Source organism: Salvelinus alpinus, chromosome 2, assembly GCF_045679555.1.
Source record: "Salvelinus alpinus chromosome 2, SLU_Salpinus.1, whole genome shotgun sequence".
NCBI classification, from domain to species: domain Eukaryota; kingdom Metazoa; phylum Chordata; class Actinopteri; order Salmoniformes; family Salmonidae; genus Salvelinus; species Salvelinus alpinus.
This window is the reverse complement of record NC_092087.1, coordinates 90,804,700-90,815,347: the sequence shown is the minus strand read 5'-3', so window position 1 is coordinate 90,815,347 and position 10,648 is coordinate 90,804,700. Positions and strand designations below refer to the sequence as shown.

At 46.8% G+C, this 10,648-nt stretch overlaps 1 protein-coding gene across 3 annotated transcripts; it reads left to right on the top strand.

Annotated features, from left to right (window-relative positions):
* The first annotated feature begins 354 nt into the window (after nt 1-354).
* LOC139568204 (guanine nucleotide-binding protein G(I)/G(S)/G(O) subunit gamma-5-like) lies at nt 355-10,013 on the top strand. 3 transcript variants are annotated; one of them, XR_011673544.1, is made up of 3 exons: nt 355-552; nt 6,158-6,339; nt 8,428-8,529. XR_011673544.1 is itself a non-coding variant. In XM_071389944.1 (3 exons), exons 1-2 carry the CDS (start codon nt 463-465, stop codon nt 6,281-6,283), a joined length of 216 nt encoding a protein of 71 aa, XP_071246045.1. In that variant the 5' UTR covers nt 356-462; the 3' UTR covers nt 6,284; nt 8,431-8,973. The 3 variants fall into 3 exon arrangements, 2 of the variants coding, with proteins under 2 accessions (XP_071246045.1, XP_071246044.1); XM_071389944.1 differs by having other exon boundaries at nt 356-552; nt 6,158-6,284; nt 8,431-8,973; XM_071389943.1 differs by having other exon boundaries at nt 357-552; nt 6,158-6,284; nt 8,428-10,013.
* Nucleotides 10,014-10,648: the final 635 nt, after the last annotated feature.

Genomic DNA, 10,648 nt, shown 5'->3' with positions numbered 1-10,648 from the left:
TCAGTTTTTCCGAACTCCTCTCATTCGCGCAAAAGAGCGAAGCTTCGCGCTACCGGCTGCTGGCCCATCAGCAGATTAAATGCACCGCAGACCACGCCGATTCTGCTGTTTACGTGTCCTAATAATGTTTTTGAATTGCTCAGAAACCCAGGTGTGTTAATCAACGTATGCTTACTTCGATCATGACCTTGCGCCGATTAAGATAAGAAGAACAAGGTGTTTACATGACTATTGCCATACTCGGCCTTCATCCATAATCAGTTTAATATCAAATAGTTAGTGTGAATGTGAACGTACTTAGTGATCGATTGACCGACAACCAATTAGAATGTTGTTGTTGAGGAAACGTTGTGTCGAGTGGGCGGGGAGAGAACGACAGACTGACTGCTTCACAAACTCTTGACACTTTCACTCACAGTCGCCCTAGTAGGATAACCTACTTTCGCACTTCTGACCCTCGACATGTCAAACAACAACGCCAGCAGCAACTTGGTCGTCGCTCAGAGAGTAGTGAAACAGCTGCGGTTGGAGGCCAGTGTCCGTAGGATCAAGGTAAAAGGGATAGTAGCAGCAACACTAACACCAAACAAACACGGAAGAGCTGTTAACGACACTCCTGTCGCTGGAACAGCGTAGCGGCTTGGAGTAGGCTAGGCTAGTGACGTGAAACAAAGTAACAAACACGACGTTACAATGATGCAAAGGTTGCTTTATGAAGTTGTTATGTTAGGTATAATACAGTCGTACATGTTGCTACCTTGTATCAATGTTGTCATGTTACAAATGTCTATTGAACAGTAGGCTGGTCTACATCGTCGCCTCCTGTCAGTAGGCTAGTATTGTTGACATAGCCAAAAATAATAAAGGAGATCAAATAGGAAAGTAATTCATAATTGCATCAACTTTTGCCTGCTATCGAGACAGTCCTAGGACCATGGTCCTGCATCGGTGGCCTAGTGAACTAGATTGAAAGTCGGGTCAGAGTGTAGGCCTATCTTGGATGAGTCAGTTCACTGACATTCCCACGGGTTAGTAATATTCCGAAGCCATTTTTTTCTTTCTCCAAGTAAACTTGTCATATCTCTGCCTAGTGTAGCTAGGCTACTCCTAGCTCCCGAAAACCCTTTTCCGCATGTATGGTTTTCAGCCATTACATTTGGCTCTATGTATGTAAACTACAATTCTGAAGCTGTGCTTTAACATCAATAATCATCGCTTTCGGAACCTATGCTAATATGCCTCTTGTCTCAGAATATTTTAAATAAATAATACATATACAGTTACTGTAGCCATAGACGCTGGTTGGGTGGGTGGGGAGGGGCTGTGTCTACAGTAAGTGTATATTTTTTATTTGAAATATTATTTCTAGCTGACATTAAAGATAAGGGGCATATCAGCATATGTTGCGAAAACCGTTTCGGGAAATCGATGATTAATGACGTGTGTATCTTATTGTAGCCATGGGGGGCGGCATTTCTCCCCGCACTGCTGACCAGTATTTTGCTCAGCCCTTTCACGAGTAGACTAAAAGGCCTAGTGCACTAATTTGATTTGATGGGGGGGAAATATGAATGACCTTTATAACTGATTTACCAGGGGTGCTGCAGCACGCCCAGGACCACTCCCCTTGGCTATGTGCATTTCACACTATGTTGAGGTTAAATCTGACTAATTTTTGTATGGATGTCAACCCCAATACTTGTTTACGTCACCAATCAACTGCATTAGTTTAACGACTGACTACCACCAATGATTTCTGTAAGCTAGTTATGCTACCAGTTTATATGAATGGTAGTTAGCATTTAGCAGTCACTTCTTCTAAACCTGAAAAGGAACAACTTCTAAATGTTATGCAGTGAAAACAGTCAAATATATCTAAATCAGATTTTAGTAACCACTCTTACAATACATCAATCATGACGGATTTGACAAATATCCACTTTATTTCAGATTTGTTGGCTGTGCACCAATCCAGCATCCTATCCCCCACTGTCTGCATTCCAATTACCTCTTTACCACATCTATCCCCATTACCTCCCGGATCTCTTTCCAGGAGTTCAAACCAATCCCCCCAACTCCACCCCCACCGTCAACCAATCATGTCAATGTGGAGCCCTTCGCATTGTTACAAAATGTGGCGCGCGTTACGCACAGGTGTTTGGAGCAGCTAGATAGGCCGCCACCTGTGCTAATTATCTATGTCTTCCGCAAACAAGCGCTGTAACATGGCCATGTAGGAACACTAACCGTAACTCTTATGGTGTGTAATCATTTACATGTTGTTGTTTTTTTAATGTATTTCTCGCTGAAATTATAGATTTAATTTATTTATTTAACCTTTATTTAACTAGGCAAGTCAGTTAAGAACAAGTTCTTATTTACAATGCCAGCCTACCCCGGCCAAACCCGGACGACGCTGGGCCAATTGTGTGCCGCCCTATGGGACTCACGATGACAGCCAAATGTGATACAGCCTGGAATCGAACCAGGGACTGTAGTGATGCGTTCCTTATGTTTCCAAAACGGTACCACAAGCGATGTGTTTTCATGTTTATAGCAAAGCATCAGGGCTCCTAACAAAGATCCCCTGGTCAGCAGACACTTATCGTCAATAAGCACTAAAGTGGTTGTTCCACTGGATATCATAAGGTGAATGCACCAATTTGTAAGTCGCTCTGGATAAGAGCGTCTGCTAAATGACTTAAATGTAAAATGTAAATGTAAAGTAGTTAGAATCTATGAATGGGGTAGGCTACTTCCTGTACAGGGCATGAAGTACTCTCTTCTTTGCATTGGAAATCCAGCTGTAGCCTAACTGTTGTTTAGTCACTAGAAAATGTATTCAAAACTTCTGTGTTAATCTGTTACTATGGAAATGAGGCTGTGTAGTAACACCAGTGCGGTACAAGTTTTAATGTCACATGCACAAGAACAGTGAAATGCCATTTTGGTCAACTCAAAACCCGACAATGCAATAATCAATAACAATGTATTACTAGAAAAAAAAACACGTGAAATAAGAAATATCAAGTACAGGATAAAGTACAGTATGTAGGTCGGCATTCTATATACAGGAAATATTTTGAGTCAGTTCCAATACCATATTTACATGTGCAGGGATACTGGAGGGATGGAGGTAGATATGTATAGGGGCAAGGAGACAGGGACACTGGAGGGATGGAGGTAGAGATGTATAGGGGTAAGGAGACAGGGATACTGGAGGGATGGAGGTAGATATGTATTGGGATAAGGGGACAGGGACACTGGAGGGATGGAGGTAGAGATGTATAGGGATAAGGGGACAGGGATACGCCATGCGATCCAGGGCGGTGCTATTGCCATACCGAGCAGTGATGCAGCCAGTCAATATGCAGTACGGAGCCCTTGTTTCCTCTGTCAGCTCTCCACTGTGTCGACACCTGTCATGTGTTAGTAGCATACAGGCCCGGGTTCCCAGGTTAAACCTAGTCCTGGTGTGTCTACACCTGTCATGTGTTAGTAGCATACAGGCCCAGGTTCCCAGGTTAAACCTAGTCCTGGTGTGTCTACACCTGTCATGTGTTAGTAGCATACAGGCCCGGGTTCCCAGATTAAACCTAGTCCTGGTGTGTCTACACCTGTCATGTGTTAGTAGCATACAGGCCCGGGTTCCCAGATTAAACCTAGTCCTGGTGTGTCGACACCTGTCATGTGTTAGTAGCATACAGGCCCGGGTTCCCAGGTTAAACCTAGTCCTGGTGTGTCTACACCTGTCATGTGTTAGTAGCATACAGGCCCGGGTTCCCAGATTAAACCTAGTCCTGGTGTGTCTACACCTGTCATGTGTTAGTAGCATACAGGCCCGGGTTCCCAGGTTAAACCTAGTCCTGGTGTGTCTACACCTGTCATGTGTTAGTAGCATTCAGGCCCGGGTTCCCAGGTTAAACCTAGTCCTGGTGTGTCGACACCTGTCATGTGTTAGTAGCATACAGGCCCGGGTTCCCAGGTTAAACCTAGTCCTGGTGTGTCTACACCTGTCATGTGTTAGTAGCATACAGGCCCGGGTTCCCAGGTTAAACCTAGTCCTGGTGTGTCTACACCTGTCATGTGTTAGTAGCATTCAGGCCCAGGTTCCCAGGTTAAACCTAGTCCTGGTGTGTCTACACCTGTCATGTGTTAGTAGCATACAGGCCCGGGTTCCCAGATTAAACCTAGTCCTGGTGTGTCTACACCTGTCATGTGTTAGTAGCATACAGGCCCGGGTTCCCAGATTAAACCTAGTCCTGGTGTGTCGACACCTGTCATGTGTTAGTAGCATACAGGCCCGGGTTCCCAGGTTAAACCTAGTCCTGGTGTGTCTACACCTGTCATGTGTTAGTAGCATACAGGCCCGGGTTCCCAGATTAAACCTAGTCCTGGTGTGTCGACACCTGTCATGTGTTAGTAGCATACAGGCCCGGGTTCCCAGGTTAAACCTAGTCCTGGTGTGTCGACACCTGTCATGTGTTAGTAGCATTCAGGCCCGGGTTCCCAGGTTAAACCTAGTCCTGGTGTGTCGACACCTGTCATGTGTTAGTAGCATACAGGCCCGGGTTCCCAGGTTAAACCTAGTCCTGGTGTGTCTACACCTGTCATGTGTTAGTAGCATACAGGCCCGGGTTCCCAGGTTAAACCTAGTCCTGGTGTGTCTACACCTGTCATGTGTTAGTAGCATTCAGGCCCAGGTTCCCAGGTTAAACCTAGTCCTGGTGTGTCGACACCTGTCATGTGTTAGTAGCATACAGGCCCGGGTTCCCAGGTTAAACCTAGTCCTGGTGTGTCTACACCTGTCATGTGTTAGTAGCATACAGGCCCGGGTTCCCAGGTTAAACCTAGTCCTGGTGTGTCGACACCTGTCATGTGTTAGTAGCATACAGGCCCGGGTTCCCAGGTTAAACCTAGTCCTGGTGTGTCGACACCTGTCATGTGTTAGTAGCATACAGGCCCGGGTTCCCAGATTAAACCTAGTCCTGGTGTGTCGACACCTGTCATGTGTTAGTAGCATACAGGCCCGGGTTCCCAGGTTAAACCTAGTCCTGGTGTGTCGACACCTGTCATGTGTTAGTAGCATACAGGCCCGGGTTCCCAGGTTAAACCTAGTCCTGGTGTGTCTACACCTGTCATGTGTTAGTAGCATACAGGCCCGGGTTCCCAGGTTAAACCTAGTCCTGGTGTGTCTACACCTGTCATGTGTTAGTAGCATACAGGCCCGGGTTCCCAGATTAAATTTAGGCCTGGACTAAAAGCATGCTCCATTGAGATTCTCTATTTAAAGCTCATTTTGATCCAGAACTAGGCTTGATATGTGTCCGGGAAACCGGCCCATAGTGTATATAGCTCCTGTATGTTTTCACTCCAACCCCAGGTGTAACCAACCTGGTTCAACGCATCAACCAGCTAATTATTAGAATCAGGTGCGCTAGATTAGTGTTGGAGCGAAAACCTACAGGAGGGTATCTCTCCAGGAACGGGGTTGGAGTGAAAATACAGGAGGCTATCTCTCCAGGAACGGGTTTGGAGTGAAAATACAGGAGGCTATCTCTCCAGGAACGGGGTTGGAGTGAAAATACAGGAGGCTATCTCTCCAGGAACGGGGTTGGAGTGAAAATACAGGAGGCTATCTCTCCAGGAACGGGGTTGGAGTGAAAATACAGGAGGGTATCTCTCCAGGAACATGGTTGGAGTGAAAATACAGGAGGGTATCTCTCCAGGAACATGGTTGGAGTGAAAATACAGGAGGGTATCTCTCCAGGAACATGGTTGGAGTGAAAATACAGGAGGGTATCTCTCCAGGAACATGGTTGGAGTGAAAATACAGGAGGGTATCTCTCCAGGAACATGGTTGGAGTGAAAATACAGGAGGCTATCTCTCCAGGAACATGGTTGGAGTGAAAATACAGGAGGGTATCTCTCCAGGAACGGGGTTGGAGAGCCCTGGTATCTAGGGGCAGTTTCCCGGACACAGATTAAGCCTGGTCCTGGACTAACTACAGCTTTTAATAGACATTCTCCATTGAGATCACTGTCTAGTTCAGGACTAGGTTTAATCTGTGTCTGGGAAGCCGCCCCATAATGCATCAGTCCCATTCGTATATCTTCTTGTATTCTGTAATGAATAATTATTGTAATGAACCCCCAGGTGTCTCAGGCTGCAGTGGAGCTGAAGAACTACTGTCTGCAGAATGCTCACCAGGACCCTCTCCTGATGGGGGTACCCTCCAGTGACAACCCCTTCAGACCCCCCAAGTCCTGCAGCCTGTTCTGAGGTAGTCTAGAACACCTTCGTCCACTCTCCTCCTCTTCTCGACAGGTCGCCTCGAGGTTAGAGCACTGGACCAGTAACCAAAAGGTCGCTGGTTCGGACACCGGAGCTGACAAAATGAAAAATCTGTCGCTGTACCCTTGAGCAAGGCACTTAACCCGAATGACTCCAGGGGCGCTATACAATGGTGACCCTGGTCGTGACCCCACAGGGGGAGTTGGGATATGCAAGAAACACATTTACATTACACACTTGTGTAACAGGACAAATATATGCCCCCACCCCCAAATTAAAGTCCTGCAGCTTGGTCTGAGGTAACCTAGTACACAATCTCCTGTCCTCCTCTTCCTCCTCTTCTTCTTTTCTCACCCCCCTAATTCCTGCAGCCTGTTCTGAGGTAGCCTAGAACACCTTTATCCACTCTCCCCCTCTTCTCCTTCTCTCTCCAGAGTCCTGCAGTCTGTTCTGAGGTAGTCTAGGACACCTTTATCCACTCTCCCCCTCTTCTCCTTCTCTCTCCAGAGTCCTGCAGTCTGTTCTGAGGTAGTCTAGGACACCTTTATCCACTCTCCCCCTCTTCTCCTTCTCTCTCCAGAGTCCTGCAGTCTGTTCTGAGGTAGTCTAGAACACCTTTATCCCCTCTCCCCCTCTTCTCCTTCTCTCTCCAGAGTCCTGCAGTCTGTTCTGAGGTAGTCTAGGACACCTTTATCCACTCTCCTCCTCTTCTCCTTCTCTCTCCAGTGTCCTGCAGCCTGTTCTACGGATGTACACCTTCGTCTCCTCTTTTCCCTCCCTCTCTCTTCTCCACTCTCTCCCCTGTTCCAGTCTCCTCTTCTCCACTCTCTCTCCCCTGTTCCAGTCTCCTCTTCTCCACTCTCTCCCCTGTTCCAGTCTCCTCTCCACTCTCTCCCTTCTCTACTCTCTCCCCTGTTCCAGTCTCCTCTTCTCCACTCTCTCTCCCCTGTTCCAGTCTCCTCTTCTCCTCTCTCTCCCCTGTTCCAGTCTCCTCTTCTCCTCTCTCTCCCCTGTTCCAGTCTCCTCTTCTCCACTCTCTCCCCTGTTCCAGTCTCCTCTTCTCCACTCTCTCCCCTGTTCCAGTCTCCTCTTCTCCACTCTCTCTCCCCTGTTCCAGTCTCCTCTTCTCCACTCTCGCTCCCCTGTTCCAGTCTCCTCTTCTCCACTCTCGCTCCCCTGTTCCAGTCTCCTCTTCTCCACTCTCGCTCCCCTGTTCCAGTCTCCTCTTCTCCACTCTCGCTCCCCTGTTCCAGTCTCCTCTTCTCCACTCTCGCTCCCCTGTTCCAGTCTCCTCTTCTCCACTCTCGCTCCCCTGTTCCAGTCTCCTCTTCTCCACTCTCGCTCCCCTGTTCCAGTCTCCTCTTCTCCACGCTCGCTCCCCTGTTCCAGTCTCCTCTTCTCCACGCTCGCTCCCCTGTTCCAGTCTCCTCTTCTCCACGCTCGCTCCCCTGTTCCAGTCTCCTCTTCTCCACGCTCTCTCCCCTGTTCCAGTCTCCTCTTCTCCACTCTCTCTCCCCTGTTCCAGTCTCCTCTTCTCCACTCTCTCTCCCCTGTTCCAGTCTCCTCTTCTCCACTCTCTCTCCCCTGTTCCAGTCTCCTCTTCTCCACTCTCTCTCCCCTGTTCCAGTCTCCTCTTCTCCACTCTCTCTCCCCTGTTCCAGTCTCCTCTTCTCCACTCTCTCTCCCCTGTTCCAGTCTCCTCTTCTCCACTCTCTCTCCCCTGTTCCAGTCTCTTCTCCTCTCTCTCCCCTGTTCCAGTCTCCTCTTCTCCACTCTCTCTCCCCTGTTCCAGTCTCCTCTTCTCCACTCTCTCTCCCCTGTTCCAATCTCCTCTCCTGTCTGGGTTTTAGGATGGGATAGATGCTGGTGAATTGGCAATATGTCAGATCCTCCTAATTAGAATAATTATGTGTGTGGTTGATAGTGTTTTGTTTATTTACCATACCTCTCTGTGCCCCCCCCCTCTCTCTCTTTGTCTCTGTGTGTCTCTCCCTCTCTGTGTGTCTCTCCCTCTCTCTGTGTGTGTGTCTCTTTCCCCCCACCCCCTCTGTCTGTCTCTCTCTGTGTCTCTCCCTCTCTCTGTGTCTGTCTCTCTCTCTCCCCCCACCCCCTCTGTCTGTCTCTCTCTGCAGCAGCAGTCAGTGTATGGAGGAGGAGTTGTTGCTGTATGTCCTATGAGGGACCCTTCCTCTTCTCTCTCTACTGCTGGTCTGTTTGTGTGCTGCAGCTATCCCAATGTTAACCTCTAGCCTGATCCCAGATCTGGCATGCCAAGGCACGACAATGACCATATAGATGTTGTCAAGACCGCAGAAACAGATCTGGGACCAGGCTAGACAGTCCATGTATTAAGATAAAGCCTAGTAGTGCCATTATACATGTATGTTCAGGATGTTGATGTGATATCCTATTTGTTATGATGATGATGATGACATTGTATTAGGGTTGTAACTTCCTGAAAATTCCCCAGTTTTCCAGAAATTCCTGTTGGAAGATTCCTGGAATCAGGAGGGAATAAGCAGAACATGCAGGAATCTTCTACTGGAATTTCAGGAAAATCTGGAAAGTTACTGTAGTTCTGAAACCCTACATTGTATCTATGCACTGTACTTTCCATCAGTATGATATCAGCCTCTGACAGGCAGCCAGTGAATGTGCCTTTTGAGGTTGTCTCTCTTGTGTCTCCCAAATAGCACCCTATTCCCTATATAGTGCACTACTTTTGACCAGAGCCCTATAGTGCAGTATATAGAGAATAGGGTGTTATTTATGTGTCCGACGACATGTACAGCACAATAAGGAAGTGACCAACAGTTGACTGTTTTAACCAGGGTATGTATTGATATTTAGCCTACAGTTCTTAGCCTATTTGCCTACATGCTGTCTTGTCACCTTCTATTGCTCGTGTTCCACATGCAGTATACTTCCTGGTACAAACTACCACATGGTACAGGTTGACATTCTCAACCCAGGGATACAGAACCATAGAATTAGAATATAGAATTCATGCAGAACACTAACCACATATTCCCCAGTTGTTCTCTATACAAGAGACTGGCAGGTACATGTTTCTTTTAAACTTTCCTCTACCTATTTTATTTAAGGTTTTATGAAATAATCTGCCTTTTTATCGAAGGGTTCGTTCATTCGGTCATGATGATACTGATGTGATCTTAAATGTTACATTGTTGTGCCCTCCTGTACCTTTTTTAGGAAGACACTCCTGTCCTGGCCTTTCTCCCTGGAAATTCTCATGTCCTTCTCACATTTTTCCACTAGCCTACATTCAGTCACCGATAACACTGTAGCACGTTGTTCCACTGGCCTACATTCAGTCACCGATAACACTATAGCACGTTTTTCCACTAGTCTACATTCAGTCACCGATAACACTATAGCACGTTGTTCCACTAGCCTACATTCAGTCACCGATAACACTGTAGCAAACGGGAACGTATTTAACTAAGACAAACACTCATTTCCATATGCCACAGCTGGTGCTTCAGCTTGTATCAGATTACTGATTAGCCACATCACCATGACTGCCATTTTTATGATTCCATCAGCCTATATAAGTTTATATTTATATCGTGGAACTGTCTAGCCTAGCTACCTGCCTTGAATGAGGAGTTTTAATTTGATACCTGATGTACTGTCGATCCTCTGTGCCTTAACTTTGTAACTGAGTTTCCAACCTAGTAAATCACATTTACCACTGTGTGTGTGTGTGACTACTTTATGTATGTATGTGGGTGGTTTTCTGGATAGATTGTTGACGCCTAAACATTTTTGAAAGGCATTCTTCCAATGTGCCGACAAAGCAACAAAACAAACGTCAGGTCCTTGGCAGCAGGCCAGCATTCAGGAGTCACCTCTCCACTGTTGAGACTGGTGTTTGGCGGGTGCTATTTAATGAAGCTGCCAGTTGAGGACTTGTGAGGCATCTGTTTCTCAAACTAGACCGTCTAATGTACTTGTCCTCATGCTCAGTTGTGCACCGGGGCCTCCCCCACTTTCTATTCTGGTTAGACCAAGTTGGTGCTGTTCTGTGAAGGGAGTAGTACACAGCGTTGTACGAGACCTTCATTTTCTTGGCAATTTCTCAAATGGAATAGCCTTCATTTCTCAGAACAAGAATAGACTTACGAGTTTCAGAAGAAAGTTGTTTGTTTCTGGACATTTTGAGCCTGTAATCGAACCCACAAATGCTATTGCTCCAGATACTCAACTAGTCTAAAGAAGGCCAGTTTTATTGCTTCTTTAGTTAGCACAACCGTTTTCAGCTGTGCTAACATAATTGCAAAAGGGTTTTCTAATGATCAATTAGCCTTTTAAAATTATAAACTTGTATTA

Excerpts from the sequence above, each read along its gene's own strand:
- LOC139568204 (XM_071389943.1), top strand. The coding sequence starts at position 463 with ATGTCAAACAACAACGCCAGCAGCAACTTGGTCGTCGCTCAGAGAGTA. Across the intron at positions 553-6,157 it reads CCAGTGTCCGTAGGATCAAG|GTGTCTCAGGCTGCAGTGGA; the intron begins GTAAAAGGGATA and ends ATGAACCCCCAG.